The following is a 26,430-nucleotide window of genomic DNA, read 5'->3' as shown; positions in this document are numbered from 1 at the left end:
AATATATTGCTTAGAGTTACACCAACTAAAACTTAAATTAAACTCTATATATATATATATATATATATATATATATATATATATATATAGTACAAAACTTAGGTATAGTACTTTAAGTATTGTTTCTTAGGTTTTCCTCTTAAGATTCAGCCATGTGGCTACTTAACTAAGAAATATATTTTTATCTCTTGAGAAAAAATCCACATGGCAGAATCTTAAGAAATGAACCTAAAAAACAGCACCTAAGTATTATACCAAAGTTTTGCTGATACACACACACACACACACACACATCATAGAATTTCAATTTATGGTGTTTGTAAGTGCACAATTGCACCTGGCCCCAAGAACAGTTACGGGCTCAGGCCCAATGAGCCTTAAACAATGTAATTTGTAGAGTGTGGGCTTGAAACCCAAGTTAGAAGTGTTTGAGGATTAAATGACAAGCCAAGGATTATAAACACTTGAAAACAACAAGGAATACTGTAAGTCAACCTGCTCGGACGTAAGCCGAGAACTGTTCTTATATTATTTCTCGCTCTCTTTTTCTCTTTCCTTTAGGTTACAAAGAAGGGGGATCCCTATTTCTGTTCTAAGTTGCTCCTTAAATACTCTTCTTTTTGATGCTTTGTACACGTGTTGCCCCAAACTCCCCCTTAGCCTAGATATTTCTTTTCTCAGTACCTTTGAATAGTAACCAGAAGTTTCCCTTCCACTGTTCAGGTGTCATTTCCCCATTAATGCGGCCAGGGTGGTAGGTGCAGGGTCTTTAATGTGGAGGTGACAGCCTTTATCCTTGGTGTTTCTCTTACATCGGTGCTTCCAGGACATTCAAGGGTTTACCCCTTTTATCCACTGGTTTTAACCATGTCATTGCCTAACGTTTATCATGAAGTCCCAGATTCTCCGGTGTCCGTCCGAAGAGAAATTCACCCTCAGCTGGATCCTCGGATCCTCGGCGTATGGGCCGACCCGTAGTACTAACAAGTTCTAAACTCAAGAGCAGGTCGGCCTTCTTTAGCACGGCCCAAAGGCCCATATCTCCATCAGGGTCTTTTTACTCCCCACAGTGTTAATCTATGATGATTGGAATTTATCATTAGGCAAATATAATAATTAGTTGTTAGTGTAAGCAGGGGTTCAATCTAGATTCCTTATTAATTAGCATGCAAGAGACTTTACCAATTGAGTTAATTAGATCATATATAACTCAATTAGTAAAGTTTCTTGCACACTAATAAGAAAATTAGGTTGAGCCCTTGTTTACACTAACAAGTAACAACTAATTGATGTTTTCGCTTGATGATAAAGTCCAATTATCATGTACAATAGTTTACGCTTAATCATTCATACTAAACCAATATGGGATCATCTTTGCGTATAAGAGGGAAAATGAGATTTTGAGTAATTGTTCAAATATATATATATACACACACATTAGTAAATAATTTAGCTTAGAATAAATTATAAATAATTTTAGTATAATGAAAAATATAGGGCACAATTTTGTTGAATTAAAGTTAATTTATGAAATAATTTTTTTCCTTAAGAACTTTATTGTATTTATTCTTTAGCTTGACCCCCCTAAAAAATATTCATGGCTCCGCCACTGCACATGTACCATTTTAATTTTCTTTTCTTAAAAAAAATAAGAATTATTGATTATGACCTCCTTGTCCTTTAATAAGTCTATCTCGCTATCTCACCATCATTCTTTCCACACATGAAACCATTGTGCATTTATGCCTTAAAAATTAAATTCAATGTTCTGGTGTGATATATATTTATAAGAAATTTGCAACATTAATAAGGACTCATATCGTTAAACAATTGAAAGCTACAAAATGCATTATTTGTCTGAAAAATAATTTACATAATTTGAAAATATAACTCCCTAATTTTCAAATTTATATTTATCTTAAGACATTTATTTATTTATTTTTATACAAGATAGAATTTTTACTCTAGCCTAATCTAAGTGTATATATGTGTAAAGCTCCATTCTGGAGATCTAAAACCCGACCCTTACCCCCCACACCTCACAAACATTTATACTTGTGAAGTAACCACCGCACTAAAGGTGCACGGTGGTAGACATTTATTTTCTTGAAGAATGAGAAGTTTTCATAGATATGTCCAAATACATTTCCATGCACAATTTCACTTTTAAAATGATATAAAAAGCTTCTGATATGTATGCAGTTATTAACAAGAAAACCACTCCTGGGCCTTATTAAGAATCTCTCTCTCATGAACGAGAGAGCCAGACCTGGGCTCGATTGTAATCTTTATGAGCCCACTAATCCAGGTGAAACCCCTGGGCTTGCTCGTGTACAACTTCAACTCAAGCCCCTATAAATCTCCAAGAAATATATTGATTGCAAGAATTTTACAAAGATTATCAAACATTCAAGAATTGCTGGGACACATATTTTTTATATGTTTGCTAAAATGGTTTCTGTATATTAAAAATTATTTCCCTATATGCTGTAAACTTGAGCTTAAATGTTGTAAACATGAGCTGAACCAAGAATTTTTATTTAGGGTGACTTGTGATAATACAACAAGAATTTTTGTTTTTATTTACGAGAAATTATTGTGTACTTCCGGAATATCATAAATGCGTACCCTTATCTCACATGAATGGTAGATCCCACTAATCAAATTTATGGTGGAACCCACCATTTATGTGAGAGGAATGAGTACTCATTTATGATACTTCAGGAGTACCTAATAATTTTCCTTTATTTACTATTCATTCTTTTTTTACAAACACAAATATATATATATATATATATATATATATATATATATATATATATATATATATAATTAGACACACAAATATACATACATACATACATAAAATAGGAAAACATAAATTATAATCATTGTTATGAACTTTAATGAATGTACTGAAGGTGTCTAGTGATGTGAATTCCAGTTATATTGTAACTATCTCACCCAAAAAAAAAAAAAAACACTAGCACATCATCCATAAGAAGTGCATGTCAAACCCCACTCTTTCATCCATGGGAACGGTACATGTCCATGTACATAAGAACTTCACAAGACCTTAGTTTTATTTATTTGTTTTTATCTAGCACCATTAGCAATACTTCTTTATTGGGCCTTTTTCTAGCGTCATCTGTATGAGATAATGACATGAAGAGACTTCAATTAAGTAGTAAATATATCATATAAAAACACTTCTTAACCCAAAAATTTAAGCCTATGAATTAATACTTAATTATGTTATATTAATCAGCTACTCTTCTTACATCAAAGAATAAAATAAAAATCAGTCACTTTTTTCTTAATTATTCAATGTGAAACTTTTCACTCTTATGTATACTTTACAAGTTCTAATATTTTATATATATTCTTCAAAATTATAAAAATTAGGGTGGGCAGGCTCCACCCTTGCTCGTAAATACTAAATAAAGTAAATGTGACATTATTTGTTACTATCAAAGTTATTAAACTCTGATTGCCTCGGTTGGTTGGACTAGTGAACCGGTACCTAAGTTGCTTACAGTTATTTAATTGAACTATTTATGTAATTAAACTGCTAAAACCCAGTAAAACTTGATAGGTTTTTGGCAACTCTAATAAGTCAATTTTAGCCGACAGATTTTGTAATTCTGAACAAATTTATCTTTATAAGTTCACTATAGTATTGTTTTCTACTTCTTTGGTATTTAAAATGAGACAATTTGCCAATTTCTAGAGTTAAAAGCTTGAAAGAAGTTAAAAATAGTGAACTGCATTGCAGTGTCGTGTCCCTATCTACCTATACTAATTTTTTATATGCCAATGCCTCTATTTTCGTCAGTGGAATGCTGATATATGCAGACTAAATTAGAGCATCCACAACATCAGTGGATGCATAAATGTGCAAAATGAAAAAAAAAAAAAAAAAAAAAAAAAAAGTCACTAATTTTACACATTTTGAGAAAAAAAACACCCACATCAGTGGGTGTAAACTCGTGTATAAATGCACGTTGCTATAGTACCCACGTAAATTTACACGGGTACTATAGCATGTGTATTTAATATCTTAATAATTTTTTCTCTCTCCTCTCTACTTGACTCTCACCTCCCTCTCTCTCAAGCGCACAACACAACTCTCTCTTTCTCTCATCTCATCAAATTTTCTTCCTCTAGCTTCCATCGATCGCCATCGCCGCCCATGAGAATGAGGTCGAGCAAGCCGAGTTACCAGACGAGTCCGTCGCCCACAACACGAACGGAGTTCTCCGTTGGGTCTGTCGCCTAGAATCTCGTGGGTTTTGATCCATTTTTGGTTGAGCTCGAGGCCGACGGCCGTCACGAGGAGGTGGCGGTGTTGCTAGGCGTCAATCTTGCTCAAGCCGGAGGCCTCGATCTCGCTCCGATCTGTTGGTTGCTGATTTTTTTTTTATAGTTTTTTGGTTGATTGTGGGTGTGGGTCAGTGGGTTTTGATCTTGATCGGCTTGGCTTTTTTGTTTCATTAGTAGGTTTTGATGATCTTGCCGCCGATTAGGTGGGTGATGATTTGGCTTGACTGGGTTTCGAGTTCGGTGGGTGATTAATGGGTTTCAGATTGAATGGGTTTCGAATTGAGTGGGTTTTCCTTGATGATGGTGGCTGGGTGGTGATGATGTTGGTGATGGTGGCTGGGTGGTGATGATGGTGACTAGGGTGTGGAGTGATCGTTGGTTGTGACGGACTATGGGTCTGTGAGAGAGAGGGGCAGTAAGGGAGGGAATAAAAAAATTGTAAAAAAATGAATATTTTATTGAATAAATGTGTAGAATAGATAAACTAATGTAAATGTTTTGTAAAAATGGGTGTGTAAAATAGAAAAAAATAGGTTTTTTCGTGTAAAATAGATGAGAATTTTGCATCCACTGATGCGGATGCTCTAAAGCATTCACACTAATGGTGTGATAAATGCTAAAAGCTATTTTTACAAAATCACTAAAAAAGCCCCTACATCAATGGTGCTAAACTTAAAATTTTTTAGCACATTCCTACAATAAGATGCTACTATTGACACCCTATTATAGCAAGTTGCTACTCCTTTTTTATTATTTTTTAATTCCCCTTCTCTTTCTCCTCTCAAATCTCACACTCTCTGATCTCTCTCTCTCTCAAATTTCTCTCTATCGCTCTCTCCTTTGAAACTCGACCCACATCTCTCTCTCTCTCAACCACCGTTTCTTCACCACACACTCTATCAAGTCACCACTTCCATCAACCTGACCCACATATAGTGAGATAGCCAAATCTAGAAACCCAAATTGACCCACATCTCTCTCTCTCTAATTTTCGACGATGGTCTAATCTCTGATTGGATTTTCTTTTTCTTTTTCTGATTGTTGTTAGTGATGCGGTTGTGGGTTTGGGTTTGAGATTTGGTTGTGACTTTGTTGGTTGTGGGTGGTGGTGACAATGGCAGTGGTTGTTATGGCTATGGTGGTGGTTGAGTGGGTTTTGTGGTTAGTGGATTGTGGATTGTGGTGGCTGGTTTTTTTTTTTCCTAGTGGTGGTGACTATTGGTGGCTAGCAGTGGGTGTGTGGATGTGGGTTTTGTTGGGTTGAGAAGAAATAGGTGAGTTTGTTGGTTGTGTTGCTTCAGAGAAGAGAGAGGCACAAATACTGGGTTGTTTTTCTTTTTCTTTTTCCAGCTGTTGGTGGTGATGAGGTTGTGGGTTTGTGATTTGGTTGTGATTTTGGTGGTTGGAGGTTGTGGTTGTGGGTGGTGGTGATAGTGGTAGTTGTTATAGCTATGGTGGCTGCTAGCTGGTGGTTTTTTCTTTTGGTGGTTGGGCTGGCGGTGGCTAAGGGTGGGTGTGGGTGTGGGTATGGGTCTGCTTGGATTGAGAAGTGGTGGGGTTGCTTCAAAGAAAAAGAGACACGGTGGATGTGGTTGGTGAAGGTTCCCCCCCCCCCCTGTTGTGGTTTGTGGTGGTGGGTGGATGTGGCTGGTGGAGGTGATGGTGGGTTGTTGTTGGTTGTGGCATGGGTGGTAGGTTTGTGGTGGTTGTGGTATGTGTGGTGGGTTGAGAAAGACAGAGAGAGAGAGAGAGGGAGATAGAGAAGAAGAATAAAAAATAATTAAAAAAGAATATGTATATGAAGTGGTAAAAAAAATAGAAGTTTTAATGTTAGGTGTATTGTAAAATAATGTGTAAAATGTTATAAAGTTGGTTTTTTAGATGCTAAATGCTAAAATTTTTAAACCTCTTGATGGGAATGCTCTAGGAGCAAGTATTGGTGGTGTTAAATTGTTAAAATTTTCTATTTTTGGAACCACAAACTACAAAAATTGTGCTATATTAGTGGAGGTAAATGTAAAATTTTTAACTCTTAAGTTCCAGTCCACAACTATCTATAGCTATGTATTGTAGCAACAAATGCAAAAAAATAAAAAATAAATTATTCTATCCTGCATCTTCTTTCATTAAAAAAAAAAAAAAACTCTCTTTTCTCTCTTTCCACAACCCAACCCAGCTTCTCACCTCTGCCTCTTGGCCTCTCTCCCTCTTACCAATCCCTCTTGCCTAAGCACTCATGCCTAGCTTTCAAACCCAATACTAGAGCTTCAATCTATGAACCACACTCATTGTTTCTACCAAAACCTTCAACCACCGAAACCCTAGCTTTTATCTTTTCACTTGTCTTTCTTCCCCAACCCAAACCCACTGTTTTTTCCGGAACTATCCCCACCAAAACCTTGAACCATCGAAACCAAACTCAAAGGATCTATGTGAGTTGTTGTTGGGGACAATTGGTGTAGGTCGTTGCTAGAGTGGGTTTGATGGTTTTTTGTTTTTTGTTTTTTTTTTTTTTGGTTCTTTGCTGGGTTTTTTTTTTTTTTTTTTCTGTTGGTTGCTAGTTTTTTGGTTGAGCTTGAGGCTGTCCTGACGGTGGTTGTGGCTTGGCAGTGCCATGATGGTGGTTGTGGGTTGAAGAGAGGGAGAAGAGAGAGAGACATGGTGCATGGTGGTGGTAATTGATTTGGGGTAATGGGTTTGGTGGTAGGAATGGCAACAGGTCGGGTTTGGGCTGGGTTTTTTTATACCCGCGACCCTGACCCAGCCTGATTATTAGAAGGATTTTTTTTGCAGGGCCCAGACTCGCCCTACAGGCCCCACGAGCCCCGTCCAGCCATTTCTACCACCTATTCAGAAGCTCGATCCAGTCCAATCTTTAAAAAAAAAAATTACAACCATAGAAATCACAATCACAAACTGTTTCGATCACAAACATAAACAGAAATACAAATCACAAACAGAAACAGAAACTATTTTCAATCTTCAATATGTTATTGTTTCGTTTCAAATACAATTTATAATTTTTTTTTTAAGTGAGGACAAAACAATGGATATAGATGATTGCAAGAACGGTTCTAGAGACTTCAAGTGTGAATGTGTGGACGTTTATAGAGACAGCAATTTCGGTGGCGTCTATGGATTATGGTAGCAAGTTGAAGTAATGAAGAGATGGGATTGTTGAGAGGCTCTATGCTGCGACGGTGCCATTTTAGTCTCCCTATCAGATTTGCGATCAAGATGATGGTGTAATGCTGGTAATGAATCGAAGACAACGACTACGACAACAGCAATGAGAGATGAGAGATGACGACGACAGCAAGGATATGGATTTGTATTGTGGTTTGTTCGAAGATTAGCAAAAGTAGGTGGTCGGTGGCAGTGTGTGAAAGCCTCTGTGAGAGAGAGAGGGGGGCGTCTGAGAGGTGAGGGTTAGGGTTTGTAGGTGGTCGGTGGCAGTGTGTGAGAGCCTTTGAGAGAGAGAGAGAGAGAGAGATAGAGAGAAAGAGGCGGCTGAGAGGTGAGGGTCAGGGTTAGGGTTTGGGAAATGAAATCTAATAGGAGAAAGGAGTATTTATATCTAGGGTTTTTAAAAAATATATTATATATGTATATGGGTCAGGTTCGGGCTGGGTATGCATAAAATTCGGACCCGACTCAAACCCATTCCGGGTTTTTTGTTAAAATCCATATCCGACCCTATTATTTATCGAATCGAGGTAAAATCCGGCCCATTAGGGTCGGGGCGGGTCGAGCTTTTATTGCCATCCCTATTTGGTGGCTTGAAGAGAGGGAGAAGAAAAGGAGAAGAGAGAGACAAAGAATAAGAGAGAGAAAAAATAATAAATAAATTTATAGTGTTTAACTTTGTTGCGAAAATAATAATTTTGATATGGAGTGAGTTATGAAATAGTAAATTAAAATTTATAAAGTGGCTTTTAGGTGATAAAAAGCTAAAAAAAATTTAGCACCACCATTGTGGATGCTCTAAAAAGTGCAAAATGTTTTTTTTTAAAAGAAAATATTCACTTTTTCGCTTGTCAATCTAGAAATCAAATAGGTACATTTTTTAAGAAATGCAGTAAGATTTTATTTAGTAAATACTTTGGCTACAATTTCATGACATTATTTTATTTTATGTTTTTTTTTTTAGTGTTGTTACTTATGAAACCTTGATCTTAAATTATATTAGGTGGATACTTTTTAAGAATAATTTTAATTAATAATTTAGACATCCAAAATTTTTCAATTTAGATTTTTTATTAGCATTTCTCAAACTTATATTTATAGTTATTTATTTTTATTTGACCGTGCAATTTGACTAGTGAGCAATTAGTTAACTAGTTACCCAATAACCCCCTTCTCAAAAAAAAAAAGTAACCAATGACCTGACTCCTAATTGTGTTAATATTTAGTTTACTTTAATAACTATGGTTAGTATACTCTCAAATTACAAATTACTAGCATGTAACCCATGCAAAAACATGGGTACATTTTAATTAAACACAATTTTTATTATAAAAAATTAGTGAAATTATTTTTTTAATAGCATGTAACATATGAATACGTATGGATACATTTAAAATTAAATACAATTGTTATCATAAAAATATAAATAATTAGTCAATTTTTAAAAAAAAAAAGTAAACGTAATTAGTCGCATTTAAAATTTTTATCTAAATTTAATACTACTTTTGATCATTTTTTTCTCTAATTTTAGTAAGATAGAATGTGTGGTGATCTTTGTTATGTGGTGATTTTTATTGACTATATGTGATTGTTCTTTGAAAAAAAAAATTATAATTCATTAATATTAGATTCTTAATATTTTGCATTTATTAACTCACTTGGCACAAAGATTTAAAAACTTAAATGGACACATGGCACAAACTTAAGTGAATAATTATGATGTGATTCTCACATAAATTTAGACACATGGCACAAAATTATATTCAAATTTCAAAGTAATTAAACTTTCTTTGAGTTTTACCTATATATATATATATATATATATATATAGAGAGAGAGAGAGAGAGAGAGAGAGAGAGAGAGAGAGATTGGTAGAAATTTTAGGCGTATCTTGTTAGGTCCTATGATTAACTTTGTATTACTGCAATGCAAATGAAATAAAATAAAAAATTTGGTGCAGATGCTAATAAAGAACCCAAATACAATTCTAAGAACTGTATAAATTATAGAAGCTTATGTAAATATGAATATATGACCTTGACAAATTAACTTTTGGAAGATTCTGGTAATTTCTTTTAAACCTCCTCTTCTCTAACCAAAAAAGAACCTTCCGAGTTCCAACAATTCCTCTTGGGTAGAACTTTAACTACCTTCTATGTCATGAGGTGTTAATTAGACCAATTTTCTTCTATAGTTTTGTAAGGGATTATTTTGTCAACATAAATTTGATTTAAATGATGGGAAGGTCGTCCGATTTTTCAATTAGGTGCACACGTGTTTACACTTGGCTAAATATTGTGATTTGGAAGCTTTGTAACTGGATTCATTGTCCACTTCTGTAACCTTTGAATCACCATTTTAGCTTACTATACCATTATAGTTAAAGCCAGGAATCTCATCAAACAGAAAGTGACCCTACATACAAAGTAGTTTGCCACAAAATTGCCTTGGCAATTCATATGCATACAAGAACCCGAAACACAGGGATTGATTAAATCCTGGCGTTGTAGGAAATTACATTTTGTAGGTGGCTTCACCCACTTGCCTCAAGAAACTTGATCCTATTTTACCTAACAAAAGGGGAGACAGAAGAGATGGTTGCCGACTCAATAATTGAATGGCCAGATTACTACCCCTTTTGTGAGTCATGAAAATTCTAAACCACATTAACATAATTACATACCTAACAATGTAAAGTTAAGGGTGGGTGTGGGATTTTATATTGAAACTGAAAGTGCCTGCATGCCACTGCCACTGCCACTGCCACTGCCACTGGGTCAATGGAACTAACCCAACCTTTTTTGGTACACTGTTGAAATTTGAGAATTTATTTACATTAATAAGTCTCTGACCCCAAAGTGCATTTGTGGGGTTTACTAAGGCAATTAATATAAACCTAACATAAGCTGGATATGGTGTGAACATTGAGCAAGTAAAACATAGGTGGATTGACTTCTCCAAAACCAAACCTTCCTCATGTGTTTGCTTCTTGTTAGTGTTTGCACTTGAACTTGCTGTCCCAATATGTAAAATTAAGCTTGTGCATCTGGGTGTATGAGAGAGAGAGAGAGAGAGAGAGAGAGAGAGCGAGAGAGAGAATAAATTTACGAACTTAAAAGACTTGAAATTAAAGGAAGTAACAACTTGTCTCTGTCCCTCTCAAAATGGAGATTGCTCAAAGCTGCTAAACTATTCCTACAATTACACAAACCCAATAAATTCCCACTACTACTATTTACATTATTGTCTAAAAAATTGAACCCGTCGACACCAACTGTGTCCAGCTCTTCCATACCATTACTAATGGAAGCTGTTTGTGACCCACAAATTACATCAGCTTCACCTTCCACATCATCCATAATAATATTGCTTTCTTCACAATTATTCCCTCTTATTGTGATCCAATGATCATCCCATGTCCAACTGGGTACCCCTGAAAACAACGACAACCGTCTGATCCTATCATCACCCAGGAGGTTTCCCTCACGCGTTGTGCCAATCAAATTGCTAACACTTTCGGACTCATCCAGTGAGTTCCAAAAGCCTTGATCAAGAATACATGTCGGAGAACTTGAATTGGATTCTTGAATGGGCTTTGCACTAGAATCTAATTCCTCAAGAAATGGATGCTTTAAAAGTTGACTTGCTGTCCACCGCTCCTTTGGGCTCCTCCTTAGGCACTTATCCAAGAAATCCTTTGCTTGCTCGGATAGAAATCTTGGAAACTCAGGCAAATCACCGGAATATCCAATTTGGTACAGGACTGATACCGGGTCAGCCACATTAGGCCACGGTGCACCACCAGTAGCCATTTCAATAATTGTGCACCCAAGTGCCCAAATGTCACCAGCGAACCCCTGCTCCTCTCCACGCACCACCTCCGGCGACATAAACATTGGGGTGCCAGCAATAGGAACCTCCTCCGCCTTATCAACCCACTTAGCACACCCAAAATCAGCAATTTTTGCACCATCTTCACTAATCAAAATGTTCCTACCTTTAATGTCACAATGTACCAAGCCCTCTGAATGCAAGTACTCTAGCCCTTGTGCAATCTGTCGCGTGTAATATCCAATCACTGACTCTTTAAGGCAGCCTCCATGGTTGCGAATTGCATCAGTAAGCGTGCCTCCGGAAATATACTCCATAATAATGTTGTACATGACCATGTTGCTCTCCATTGTAATGTCACACCCCTCGTAGCTAACAATACGAGGACTATTTAAAGAAGATAGAATTTTTTGCTCTCTTTGCAAGAACTCCGATTTCGATAGCTCGGATGACTTCACGGCAAAAATGTCACCGGAGTTGTGAGAGGTGGCTAGGGAAACGGTGGCTGATGAGCCATGGCCTATGGTCTGTCCTCTAGTCCAGTCCATTTTGTAAGCTGAAATGAAAAAAGGCTTTGCTGGGTCTATTTAGTTTGTTATTTGCCTTTATATAGGGACTCTTTAATTTAAATAAGGTGGAAATTTTAGAAAGGTTAGCTTTATTGGTTGGTAAATTGTTGGGTCTATCTCTAAAAGGGTTGACAATTCCTTTAACGCGAGTCTACAACGTGTCAAAATTTGGGTGGGGTTGACGGCTTTGGGTTACCAAGCTAGTTTGTTATTGCGTGGCAAAATGAGACTTGGGCACGTGTCAAGAATAAGGGTTAGAGTGTGGAAATGAAAAATATATATTTGGAGATTGGTTTGGTAGTGAGCGATGGGAGAGGTTGGATTGGGTAGCTTGGATGGATTATCCAAATTCGATTCTATGTTTTGTTTGATATTGAGAATGAGAGTAGAGTTAAATACATAAAGGCGTTGCAATTTAAACTAAAGGGAGGGTGTGTAGGGTGGGTTGAACCACCAGAATGGTTGAAATTTTAGCATCTTTGTTTTCACCTTTTTAGTATATATATATATATTTTCTAAAGAGTTGAATATGAGCATACTTATATATTTTCTAAAGAGTTGAATATGAGCATACGGCATTGTGTTCATATTGGTGTCAAAATTGGAGTCTTTCAGTCGAGGAAAAGTATAGTCAACAAATGAGAATATGGGTTTATATATATATATACATATTTTTTCTCTTTATTTCTTTTAGGTTATTTTATTGAAAAAAAAAACACACACACACACAAATCAATAATCAAACACCATCTCCCAGAGCTGACTTCTGAAGATGGCATGGAACAAGGGTGATAGAGATTTTCCAAAGAAATCAAGAGTCAAAAGCCTAAAAAGCTATAGCATGAGTTAGAGAATTTGATTCTTTAAAACATGATTTGCACTTTAAAAGGAAAGGGAATTCAAAACAGAAAAAAAATTGGTACTTTATCAAAAGTCAAAAACGATCCGATGATTAGAGTTTTGATTTAGAATAGGTTTTGATTCTGATCGACTTGGAACAATCAAGAACAATTGCATTTCATCACACATAGGTCATCGTGACTAGTCCTTACCCTTTTATTTAGCAAAAACACAATTCAAAAATAGTAGGAGCTTGGTTATTTTAAATTAGTAGGAAATGTTTTGTTCTAGATTTAAAACAATGTTTTTCTTTAAATTTATTTAGATTTCCACACCATCTTTTGCCAACCACAATGTCTAAGATATAATTGTTAATATAATATAAGATATAGAGAGATAATTGAACTTTGCTTTTTGAAAAACATTCAATATTAATGCTCAAAATTCTTCCGTCGGTAAGTATATGAAAAACGTGCTTTTTTGCTAAGTATGAACAAAATGGCAATTAATACATTAAAGACTTAAATGGATGGGTCAAAGTACAGTTCATAAAATTAGGTAATTTTTATTTTTCTTCTAGAGAACATGGCAGAATTGTCAAGGTTATCGGTTAGAAGATTCACCTTAATATGCCAAGATTATTTTGTATCCCCTAAGTAAAGTAATCATGATATACATCTAGGACGTTAATACTCAATACTATAATCGGCACCCAATTACTTGTCTAGATTGTATTCAAAGAAAAAGATGACGAACCCCCTTACCTCACCTAGTAAAAATGATCATACTAATAATTAAATCAATCCCCACTTCTTGAAAATTATAGTCATAGCTGAAAAAGTACCATCTAAATCAATCCTAAGATAACTAACTTTGATTTGTGTTTGACATCAATATTATATTGAAACACTTGGAAGTCACACCACACATCACTATTTTTTTTTTCTATTTTTAAATTGCGTCCTAAGTTTTGTTGCTTCAATAGTCCCATGCTTTGGCTCTTAAATTACAAAAGGGATCCTCCAATTTGGACCGTGCACGAAAAGAACACCAAAATGGTACACATGCCCTATATAATTGAAGACAATGTTTCTCAAAAAATATATATAAATAAAATTGAAAAATTAATTAATGGATTGGTGTTGAAGAGAGGAATCAAATTAAAGAAAGTGGTATAGACGTTGTAACTAATTTCTAAAGTAAAAGAGATGATCACACAAATCAAACTGGTAGTTGCTTATAAAACAAAACCCAACAACGACCTCTTTCGTAGAATAAATCTACTACGTACTGTTTCACGCACTAAAAAACTGGTTCAACTTATTATATGATCTGTCAAAAAATTTAGTTCAGTTGGTTGGACCAATGTAACGCTTCTAAGTATAATGCGTGGCTTGTAAGATTGATAATGATGATGAAGAGGCTTTGCTCACACGCAACTCACGTGTAACAATGTAGTTGTTTATAAATTACATCCTTACTTAATCCTTTACGTATTTATGAGAAGAAAGTACATTTGTGAACCACGCTTGAGGTAACACGTACGTGTGTTTTGAAGCTCAAAAGAGCACGTTTAATATGTGTATGGGACCTATGGGTGCTTGTGTTGTTTGTGTGATTGATGAGTTGTGTGAAATGTGAATATGGGAGTGGCAACGTTTACTTTACATGCGTTTAATGCAAGTGAATTTAAATTGATAAATCGTAGGTGGTCCTTAGGACCATTCATGATTGGTGGCTTACTCCATTTATGTCTGGCCTTTCAATTGTTGCAGCTTATCTTGCTAATTAGTAAATTGTGCAGCTACGTGTTCTGCCCAATATCACACTTTCAAGTTTTAATTACAATTATGGAAAATTATAGTTGTACATCCAAAATTATCGCCTCAATTACGATTATGCATAACTCTTTGAATTATTGACGCACAATTGTCCTTAGTTCTAAAACTACTTTACATCTTTTGTTGTAAGTTTGGTACGTAGTTAACTCTAACAAAATTTAGTATTAAAAGACTAATTTACCCCAGCCATCTATTTAGAGAGGAGTAAATTGTTCTTTCATTTTTAAATTTATTGTACTTAAGTTAACTTAACACCAAAATAGAGATAAGGGCGGACAGCGAAACAAAGTTATAACTTTGGGGGTTTGACTTACTTCTAATACATTTTTTTAACTGGAATCTTCTTTTGTTTTAATGAGAAACTGCCACATCACCCACTAACTAAATAAAATGTAGAGATTAAAATCCACCACCACTTGTTATTATATATTTAAAACAACAGGAAATGTTCAATTAAAGAAATACTGGAAGTAAGCTAAACCCTAACTTTAGAGTGTCACACATGTGCTTTGATCATTTAGGGAGTGAAATATAATAAGATGATAATTTAAGGTAAAAAAGTGTAATTTACCTTTATTATTATTGATGAAACCTACTAATAATTCGAATTTTTTGGTTTGTCAGACAAATTTGAACACTATTTACTCCATTTAATTTTTGGGTCTTATATTGTAAGTATGATGGTAAGATAATGATCAACTAAGTTACATTCACGTAATGTATGAATGTGTTAATTTAGGCCTTCTATAACTTGTGAAATAATTAAAGTTACTAGCCGATACCATACTTCAAAAAATCATTATTCCTATCAATCATGGATTGGGAAACTTTCTAAACAAAGCCTTAAAGCGTCGGGCTCCCATCATTTGTTATAATTGATTTTAACGTAGTCACGTTATTTTTGTGACAGAAGCAAGAGCATGATTTTTGCATATATATATAAAACCAAATAAGCCGAAGCCACGTCCCAGCCCATTATACTTGTGTTTGGATTAATTAGGGGTGTTTGGTACATACACTTAAAAAATAAAAATATATATTTGAAAATATGTATAGAAATATGTGTGGATAAAAAAATATGTAAAAATACAAGTAATGTTATTTAAAAATTAAAAAAATATGTTTGAATAGGTGTATCAACTGTTACAAAAATAAATAAATTAACAAATGTTAATGAACATAATTTAATCCAATCCAAATGCTACTTATGTCCTTTTGCTTTTCCATCTATTGGCTACTCATGGAAAGTGGAAACATACTCAATTATTCTATGTACTTTTTTCTTTGTTCTTTTGAGTGGGAAAAAAAAAAATACAGTGAGTGTTGCTTTGGCTTTGGCTTTGGCTTTGGCTTTGCTATGATAAGGTAGTTAAAGTCGGCATGTAAAACAAACAAACATGGATATGTATGTAATTGTTTCGTGAATTGCTTTGACGTTCCGTTATAGAAAGTGCTGCGCCTCGTGGTGATTGATTCAGACACATTAATTGCCCCAGCCCAGCAAGCATAAAGTTTGTCATACGTCTCTAGTTAGTTGGATTGTCAGAAACACCTGTATACACTTCACACTTCTCACATTCGTTAAAAAATAAACAAATCACCTTCCATAACCATTTAGTGCTTCTAGAACCTAGCTAGCTAGCTAGCTGAACCATGATACAAAGTCTTTATATTAGTAATAGTGAGCTAGCTCCAATCATTTCTATACAGGACACCATGAATCGACAGGAAACTAGTAAAAAATTGTATAGATTTCGTGTAACTCATACTCATGTCAGCATGATGTCACATAACGATCAATAGATACCACATTCGTTAAGAGAAATACTAGAATACACCTTTTTACACAACTTTATCCTACAACTCGTCATGTGATTGATTAAAATGTGTTAATGGGCCAGGTGAAGACACACTCTAACCAATCACAACTCATCATATGACAAATTATAGCACAAAATTGTACAAAAAAGTGTGTTCCTAACATTTCTCCAGTAGTTAAACAATATTTCCTCTCATTGGACAAGTCATTTCTTTCACATTTAGCAGCATATAGACCAATTCTAGTGAAGATAAAATGTAATCACCGCGGATCTTTTATTCTACCCAAAAAAAAAAACCTTAAAATGGGCACCATGATGCTTCATTTGAAGCTCTTATCAACCACATGCACAACCATTTGTGCTCCAAATTGAAGTCTTAAAGTGGGTTTCAGATCATGCTAGCTAACAATTCAGAGAATAATAATCTCATAAGGTGCCTCCCTTTTCTTTTCTTTTTTCTAATAATAACAATCACTTTGTCTTGATATATTTACAGATAACAAGTTTAAGACCGAGGCCCATCACTTGATAAGTTCTATTGTAAGTTTGTAACACCACAATAAAGTAAAGGTTTTTACACGGGTATGTTTACAAAGAGGCAAAGAGAACATAGATAGATGGCTTGACTTAAGCTGCTTCAGCAAATCCAACTCTTGAATTCCCATGGTCGAACACTGTGTGATAACGACCCATGAAAATATCCCCCAGAATCCTGCATTATAAAAGCGATATTAGTGAACTGATGGACCCCATCATATACACAGGCAGATTATTTACAGAAACCTGCCAATCTGGGCAATAAAAAATCTACCAATACCTAATTACTCATAAGAAAAAGAATGCAGTACTCAAATCTTAACCCGTAGTGATGATATTTGAGAACCATGTTCATAATATGAGACAATAACGCTAGGGCTTTGATCATTTGTACTTACTACTTAAAACTAAATCCATTTACAATCAAGAAAAGAAGAAAATATCAATAAGATGCTTTAAGAACAATAGGAAGAAAAATACCAGAGAGGTCCACGAGGGGGGGCCACATCCAAAGCAATAAATCCGCTAATGCATTGAGCTGCAACTCCCTCACCCACTTTAAGAACATACTGATCCATGAAACCACCATCCAAGGAAAAAAAAAAATTTTGAATATCAGGACTGAGAAAATTAAAAACAGAGTACCTCTGACCATTAATGAAGGGTTATTATAACTGGTGCAATTATTTATATGGCTCATCCCCAGCCTATAGAAGGCTAATAGGCTATCTCTTCTTAAAAATTGAATTTTGAGAAGCTTCAATGCTATCTTCGAAACTAACATTAAGTTCACTAAACTGAACTCTAAAGGAATATCCGATGTCACACAATTCATTGGCTAAAAGCAACTCAAAAAGCTTTTAAAATCAGCATGACTCCGTACCTGCTCTGGTGCAAGGTCAAATACTTGACCACCAATGGTGAACGAAACATCAGGCATGGAAGATAGACTGCTGCAATCAACTGCTGATTCTCCATTTGGACTGGGAAGCCGGTCACACAGCTGCAATTGCAATTAAAGGCTTAAGCTAGCTGCAAGGCCATTTATTCCAGAAATGTGAACAAAAATGTTAAAATTACCTGATTGACATAATTCAATATCTGCTCTTCTGTCTGATTCCGCCTCAATTGATTTGCCATCCATACCACTGCCATCTCACAAGCGGTACACATGGCATCATGCACCCCATCAGATGTCTTGTCTTTGTTTTCATCCAACACACTCTCAATGCCCATACTGCACAAACATGGTAGAAATTGTTTTATGATGACACATAAGTACAAACTACTAGTTGCTTGATTCACATATGAAAATGTTGGTAATATTATTACTACCATGTATTACTAGGAAGCACAAACACAAACATAGGTACACATACAAGTACGACACCCAAAATGAAGTGTTCATGCTTCCTAGATGTATTATGAGTTATGACTATAAAAAATTAGGTTGACTCTGACCTAACACCACGAGTCCCATCAAAAGTACAGAAACCAATCTGGGAGCAGATTTTTTGCGGTTGTGCCTATAAAATGCCACCAGTAAAGTAGAAGTTAGTTCATTGCAAGGGATTCCAGGATAAGTTGTCCAAGTAAAATAGAAAATTAGAATCACATTTTACCCACACATTTTATTCTAAATGGAAGAATGGTGACATTCAACACATTTCATAAGAAAGTGAAAACTGGAGCTTAAATATATACCTCAGTTACCAGCATGTCCAGTATGGTTTTCCCATATTGTGCAACCACTGTCTTGCATTCTTGGCTTACAATCCCAGACGCTCCAATCGCATGATTAATTTGAGTAACAACAGTCTGAAAATATGCAATTATACAATAATATATATCACAAATTGCTAGACTTCAATAGGTACATAAATGCAGAATCACAGAAAAGCATGGCCAAGAGAGCCATGAAACTCCCTTAAGATGTGAAAAATCTTTAGCTAAAATAAACTTTTGGTCCCTGTAAATTTGGGCCAGTTTCAATATCATCCCTGGATATCTTTTGTCACTTTAGTCATCCTCATTTATATTTGATTTCAATATTTTCTTTTACCATTAAAATTTGGACAGAATTTGCAGCCTTTGCAAATGGAAATTAGCACACATTAATATTTACATGTCACCCAAGTTGGTGCCACATTACGTTTCAAAAAAAAAAAAAATCCCATTTATTTTGACCTCTATCTAGTGGATGGAGTGGGCATCAAGTACCAGCCAGGACTTGGAGCACGTGGTGATGTCAACCCCCACCAGCAACAACTTCATTGAGCCTATTCACTATCACTTGATCCACCACCTTTTGAAACTCAAAGTGGCCCTACCAAGAGAGATAAAGGGGGTGACAACCAAACAGTGAAGTTTGCTCGACTGGGAGTTGGGTACCTCGAGTTGGTGAGTGTGGGATTATGCAGTGGCTTTGGGGTTAATTTGGGAGGCCTTGATGGGTTGAGGTGTTATGGTTTGGCAGTGAATGTGTCTTGAGGGTTTGTTGGCTGAAGCAAGCAGAGGAATGAGGGGAGTTTTATAGTAGACAACAGAAATTTGGGGATTTAAGCAGGTGGTTCGGGTATGCTTTGGATCAGTTCAATGGGTTGGTTTTGGAGGTTTTTCATAGCAGAGAGGCGACATGTGGCAGATAGGGGATTTTGGTAGTGTTTTGGAATGAATCGGTTTGGTAGTTGGGTTAAAGGGTGGCCATGTGGTGGGAGTGTCACTGCTTTGGGTATGATTTTGTGGCAGCAACGCTCCTATGGATGAAATTGTTCAGTAGAAATGCTGCTGTGCGTGGTTTTGGTAGTTTTGTGTTTGGATGTTCAGTATGGATAGATTTGGCCAAGTGAGAAAGGGCTTGAGTCCAAAAAACCCTCATTTTTAGGAAATCACTCCAAATATGTGGGCAAGCAGCAGCCAAGGCCAAGGCCAAGGCAGCCCCAGTGGGCAGGCAGCCAAGGCAGGGCAGCCCCCCATGGGCAAGCAGCCAAGGCCAGGCATGAAGCATGAATGGAGAAGGATAGTTAAGTGGTGGTGGCGAGCTTAACAGTGTGGGACCAAATTGAGTTCGGCAGTTGTATTTGATGTTGTGAATGGTATTGGTGAAGCTTTGGTTTGGTGGTGATGATTGGGTTGTGGGTATATTGTTTCCTTGTGTGTAGGTGATGAATTTGGCAATCAATTGGCTGTGAGGGTGGCGCTTTACAGTGGCTTGAGCCCTCACTCTCTCACTCCCTCTTCCTTTATCTCTCTTTCTCATAGGCAATTTGTGGCATGGTGAGTGGTGGTTTGGTGGGTGGAAAGCAGCAGTTTAGCAATAGTGTGGCCATGGGTGTGACTGGCACTGAGGGATGTTGGTTGGCCATGAGAGAGGAAAAAATGAAAATAAAACAGAAAATTTTGATGCAACATAGGTGACATGGCACAACTAAGGTGATGTGTCATATTTTCCATTTCATCAAGTTAAGTTTGGGAATAAGTCTAGAGGCACAAATTATGGGACAGATGATTTCTGTTTGCCAGCAAATTTCATCCAAATGTTAACAGTAAGGATAATATTAAAATCAAATCAAAATGAGTACTGAAGTGACACACAAAAAATTGTACAGGGATGGGATTGAAACTGGCCCAAGTGTACAGAGAACAAAAATCTTTTGTAGCAATAATAACAAATATTGTATATTAGATGGTGGTCTTTGGGGCCATGAGTATTCTAGCTCAACTGGTTGGCATCTCCTGGTGTTTCTAACAAAGACATCTAGGGTTCAAATACCCCCTCCCTCATTATAACTATCGAATTATGAAAAGAAAAAAATGGTGGCATTCGGAAATATTCTTACCAAAAGAGAACCAAGGTCAACTTCTCCTTTTTTGGGGCTCAACCTAGATTAAATATATTATTCTTTTTTACTTAGTAAATGAAACAATAACCCTTATGAATATTGTTTTAGGAAAAAAAAAACGGATTTACAAAGAAATCTATATACATATGAATAGATTGGCAGAAATCCAGAAATGCCAGAACTCAACTAATAAAAATACACCCTACATGAATATATCATGTTCTGCTTCTCCATAGAGAACAGAACTCCTTGCGGAGAAATAAGAATGGATATGGATGCCCAGAATACATACCGTTGGGCCTGCTAACAGAGATGTTCCAGAATCAGCAATTGCTGAACAACCATCACCACAAAATCCTGAAAATGACATGCTTAATATTTAATACAATAAATGTTTTTATCTAAACCATCAAAAACAATAATAACAAATACTGTCTCCATATAACAAGGAGACAAATACAATCTTGATATATTACCAGTTGTTTCACCACCAACTAGTACATCATCCAAATCAAACTGCAAATAAAAGAAAAAAATAATTTAACAATTAAACATTTAAAAAGAAAGATGGTGAATAGAGCATGGAGAATAGTGAATATGGATAATGATATTCTGGGGGCCTAACCTGCCAATAGCCTTTCTGAGTCACAGGAACATAGGTGTGCTCACCGTTGTAATGATCAGAATCAACCCCACCAAACACAATCTCACCCCCTTCTTCCCCTTCAATATTGCGGTTTAACCAAAATGAAAAAACAGGCTCTTGTACAAGACCTTGATCAACCATATTATACCTATGAGAATGGAAAATACACAACTTATCAAAAAAAAAAAAGAGAATGGCAAATACACAGTTATAACAAGAACAACAACAATACTAATAATTCTGAATACAACACTAAAAACAATAAGATGACAATTCAAAATCTGAGAGAAGATATTTGCAAAAGCAACGAGTCAATTAGAATGGTAAACCATGCTCATTTTATAAAATATAGATTCAAACTCTAATCAAGTGATTATGAAGTACATTAGCAGCTGAGATGCCCTGACTTACCAAACAGGAACAGCATTCCCAACTGAGATCTCTTGAAATCCAAGTCCAAGTATACCATCAAACTTGGCTGCCAAGAATGTGATACTCGGCTCCCTGGTTGCCTCAATAAAATCCTAATGACCAGTAGCATTTGTATAGGTCAATCCCCAACTCCAATGGTGAACTGAAGACAACCAAAATGCACATTTTATCAAAAGTTACCTGATCCTTAACAGCCAGATCACCAAGTTTGACATGGTCCTGGCTAAAGAAACCTGAGATTGCTCCAGTTCCATAATGGATCTCAGCAGTTTTACCTACATAAGAAATGATATCATGAATCATTTTAACATTTTGTCACCCATACTAGCAACAAATGAACCAGACCCTTTTTTAATTGACTAATAAACTGTGTACCAATATTTTTTTGTATACTTAATTCTCATTCTATGAAACAGAAAGTAACTTCAGAAAGGTTCTGCAATTACTTCACCGTTCATATTCCAGTGACGAAATGGCTGAAGGGTTATTTCAGCCATCTATCATTTCATTTTCACATCACATGTGCTCCTTCACTGGTGGAACATAGTGCTATAACAAATTTTCTTGGGTTATATATGCATGGATGCATTCATACAACATAAATTCTCAGGTAGGTGGAGTAAAATATGTTAGAATGGTGAACTGTTGGATACACATCACCCTCCACATTTGTGATTCAGTTATACAGAGAATATTTAGCACTCAAAAACTAGAAGACTAACAAAAATACAAATTACAGGAATGTTGTACAAACAAGAGTAGAACTTGTTATAATTGTGTCTCACTCAAGATTGGTTGTTCAACTGGTTAATCTTCTAATTTGCTTTCTGTAATGAACCTTCTGTATCACTTTAATCTAAACTACAGAAATTTGTCTGCTAAAAGTATGTCCCATCCTTCATAAATAATCCATTTATAGACAACAATGAAGATGAGGAGTGCAAAAAGGAGAAAGGAATTAGAACTGATAAACTAAATGGAACTAAACTCCTTGAACCAAGGATAAAAAGCATACCATTCTTTTGGTAGCTACTTGATTGGCCGGACTTATACTTTGAGTGAAAAAAGCAAGCAACCTGCACCCAAACATAAATGCACATATCTTTCTCCTTCCCAACAAATTGCAAAGAAAATCCATTAGTATTTTAAAGATACTTACTGAGAAATAACACTTGGACGAGGGTACCCAAAGATTAGAACTTCCCGTGTCAAATATCACAGTGAATTTTTGTGCAGGTGTGCCAATACCAATCTCACCATAATACTGAGCATCCATATAGTTCTTTAGTTCAACAATACTAGCATCCTCAGAGTCTCCAAGATGACCATTGAGATAATATTTTTTGGTAGGAGCTCTTAGTTTCGCCTGTTCCTTAGAGTCAATTCGTCCAGCAAGCCGGTTGCTTTGATCTAATTTCTTCTTTTTCAGTCCAATTCTGATCAACCCATCATTTGATGCAGAAAAAACAGTCGGGCACAGAAGCAACAAGAGAAGAAGACTGGCCAAACTGGCTCTATATTTGGTATTCATTTTGGGAACTGTAAAATAAACAGTACACATTTCTTTCTTAGAGATCAGCCAGAAAAGGCTACCCAAAACTTACGCCAATTATGAAAAACCAATGACATTAACTCTGCTCAATCAGTGAGAATATATATTGACTGAAAAAGGAATTAGAACTTTTCAACTTGCACATTTATCATATCGGGTCCTCAGAGAACTAAAATCTTAAATTAGCAGGGCAGGTTACAATCATGTGGCTTAGTCAAGCCAATTCTTTTCATCTTTTGGTTTTGGAAATCAAATAACAGTAAACTCAATGTTTCAAATATATTCATTTCTCGTACTCCAGATTCCCACAATCCAAGAAAAGAATAACAGAAAATCGCAAAACCATTAGCATGCAAAGTGGGCCTTAACTGTAGAATCTGATAGAATTCAGACAACAAAATTAAGGAAAGAATTATTAACAGACTTTTTCTTCAGCATGAACATCAAACCACCAGTAAAAGATAAACCAGACCAAAAATATATTAAATATCATACAAAATCTTTAAATTACAATTTCAACCAAATACAAAATATTCCATGGCACTCAAAAGGTAAAAAAGGGAGATAAATAAATATGGCACATGAACATTATTTTAAATATTACTCATTAAGAGTCTTGTTTGGTCCGGCACAAAAAGTTTCAAGGAAAAACTTTTGTTAAAAAAAAAAGACCTAGTGAAAAACGAATGGAACAACACCCAGTAAAGAAAACGCATTTACTTAGTCAAATTGAGAATTCCCAGGTCGAGCTTCTACAAAAATCTCTGTTATTTTATTAAATTTTCTCATCAGCCAAACGAAGATTTTTAACTCCCAAAATAAACCTCCTTAGGAGAGTATGAATTTCAACTAGAACATCATAACCTCACAGCAAATAAAGGATCAAATACCATAAATTTAACCAGCAAAATCGTGCGTATAAATATAAAAAACGTAGATGAAAACAAAAAGAATTCGAATGAATGGAAAATTTGAAACATACCCGAAATTGCTACGAAGGAAGCAGAGAACAAGGCGAAGATAGAAACGGACCACAGACGAAACTAATACTAATAAGTCAGAGGTACTAAACTAAAACTTGTGAGAGAGCGGATTCTCTGGTTCAAGAGTAGGTAAGTCTCAGACTTATGACCGTCCGTCAGATTGAGAGCTTTTACATCGAACGGTTGAGGAGTTAGTTAATATTTTGGTGGGGGTTTTTGAGTGACGTGGGGGGTTTTGAGTGGTTGGTTGTTAACAGTGAACTAGACTAAAAGTGCCGATATTTTTTCAGCTCAACTACCAGTCTTGTTTTGAAGTAGAGTGAAGGGGACTTCGATTCCTGACCGTTGGATGTCCTTATAACGGGGTAGCTGTGTCATGTGTGTAACGTCATAACGGGGGAAAATGGGTATTGGGCCTTATATTTGATGATCACATTTGAGGCCCAGGATTAGACCCATGGGCCTTTATAAAAGAATTATTGGTCTTTTTGTTTTATGGAATTTTATTGGGTCATTGGGTGGCTTAAAAAATATAAGGAGCACTCGATCTAATTTGTTGGATGATGGACCTTCATTTGTTTCATGAACACCTACTTGCCCATTAGACCATTGGAGTACACACTTGTCATCTGTATTCCGTATTCGGCAAACATAAATTCTAAAACATATCCAATTTCACATGGTTGCAAACTTAGGATGCACGTAAGTAAGGATTTTGTTAATAAATTTCCTAAGGATAATAGTTAAAATGTATTTAATGCTTTATTAAATAATATTTTTTTATAAATAAAGTCAAATTGTACACATATATCCAAAATAAAAACACACATAAGCACAAGAAATTTTTGTGTGTAAACCAATAAATCATAAATATGTTTTTTTTTTTTTTGGAAAAGTGTGCATTATAGTTCATAATTGAGCATTTATTAATCTTTAACATGTACTCTTAGGACACTCGTTAATATGACCCCAAATAAAATTATTTTTACATTGGTCCTGTGGATGACTAAATTTCAAGTTTGAAATAAAGTCAAACAAGTAAAATAGTTTCACAAATGTGAGTTTGTATTGATGAATGTATGGTACAATTCTCTGTGATTACAAAAAGTGATCCTCTGATTTGATCTCCTTGAAAGATTTGTTAATTGAAATTGTGGTAATGTGATTTTGACTTGAACACTAAATATCCTTCAATTTGGCTGAAGGATGGATTGAAGACCCTTGAAACAGAATTACAATGAATCTCTAGTTATGAGCTTGTTAGAAATTCTCTGTTCTTCATGTGCGTTCTTCGTCTTCAAATATTTGTGGTGAAAGTTCTTCGGTGCTTTGGAGGCTTGAATCAGGAGAGTTTCGTTGATTTGTGGTTTGTTGATATTTCTGGAGACTTTTGAGCTTGATTCTAGTGAATTTTGAGATCTAGGAAGATGATTTGGTTGATTTCCCTTCGAATGTTCTTCATATTTAAAGTTTTGTAGCAGAAGTTTTTCGAGGTTTTGGAGGCTTGGATCTGTAGAACTTCACCAATTTGGAATTTCTTAAAATTTCTAAAGGCTTTTGGGCTTGATTCTATCAAACTTTAAGGTCTAGGCAGGTAGTTTGGATGATTCTGTTTCGAATGTTCTTTGTATTTGAAGGTTGAAGTTCCTAGAAGCTTTAAGGCTTGATTCCAACAGAGCTTCTATACTTCTGAATCTTAGTGTCTTCCAAGATCTCTTCCAACATGTCTTGCAAGATGCGTTGGTGTCTTGGTCTCTATGTAGAAATGCCTTAGGAAGGCTTCTATTTATAGGAATTTGAGGGCCAGTGAACAACACATGGTGAAGTTTGATTGGTGACATGTGTTACAATTTGAATAGAGGAGCTTTAAGATTTTTTTTTCTCCAAGACACGTGGCATCTTTTGATTGGCCAAAATGTTTTGATTTTCAAGGTGACACGTGTCAACACCCGATTGGACTACCTATATCATTACTTACATGCGTCGAGCTACTTATGTCATTTCTTACACGCCCCGATGTGTGATTGG

At 35.6% G+C, this 26,430-nt stretch overlaps 2 protein-coding genes across 3 annotated transcripts; both read right to left on the bottom strand.

Annotated features, from left to right (window-relative positions):
* Positions 1–10,608: 10,608 nt before the first annotated feature.
* On the bottom strand, positions 10,609–12,347 carry LOC142638535 (mitogen-activated protein kinase kinase kinase 18-like). The gene has a single exon (XM_075812561.1). It carries the CDS (start codon positions 11,886–11,888, stop codon positions 10,614–10,616), a length of 1,275 nt encoding a protein of 424 aa, XP_075668676.1. The 5' UTR covers positions 11,889–12,347; the 3' UTR covers positions 10,609–10,613.
* A 4,484-nt stretch (positions 12,348–16,831) lies between these two features.
* Positions 16,832–24,543, bottom strand: LOC142641593 (aspartic proteinase A1-like). 2 transcript variants are annotated; one of them, XM_075816044.1, is made up of 14 exons: positions 24,402–24,543; positions 23,027–23,406; positions 22,883–22,943; positions 22,048–22,142; positions 21,847–21,959; positions 21,415–21,583; positions 21,266–21,305; positions 21,082–21,146; positions 18,652–18,765; positions 18,409–18,473; positions 18,028–18,184; positions 17,831–17,950; positions 17,428–17,516; positions 16,832–17,122 (listed from the first exon to the last, which is right to left on the bottom strand). In XM_075816044.1, the coding sequence occupies exons 2-14, from the start codon at positions 23,396–23,398 to the stop codon at positions 17,038–17,040; spliced, it is 1,545 nt and encodes a 514-aa protein (XP_075672159.1). In that variant the 5' UTR covers positions 23,399–23,406; positions 24,402–24,543; the 3' UTR covers positions 16,832–17,037. The 2 variants fall into 2 exon arrangements, with proteins under 2 accessions (XP_075672159.1, XP_075672160.1); XM_075816045.1 differs by lacking the exon at positions 24,402–24,543 and adding an exon at positions 24,140–24,164.
* Between the last annotated feature and the right edge of the window lie 1,887 nt (positions 24,544–26,430).

Source organism: Castanea sativa, chromosome 6 (genome assembly GCF_040712315.1).
Source record: "Castanea sativa cultivar Marrone di Chiusa Pesio chromosome 6, ASM4071231v1".
NCBI classification, from domain to species: domain Eukaryota; kingdom Viridiplantae; phylum Streptophyta; class Magnoliopsida; order Fagales; family Fagaceae; genus Castanea; species Castanea sativa.
Note: the sequence above shows the minus strand (reverse complement) of the source record. Positions and strands in the feature narration are given on the sequence as shown.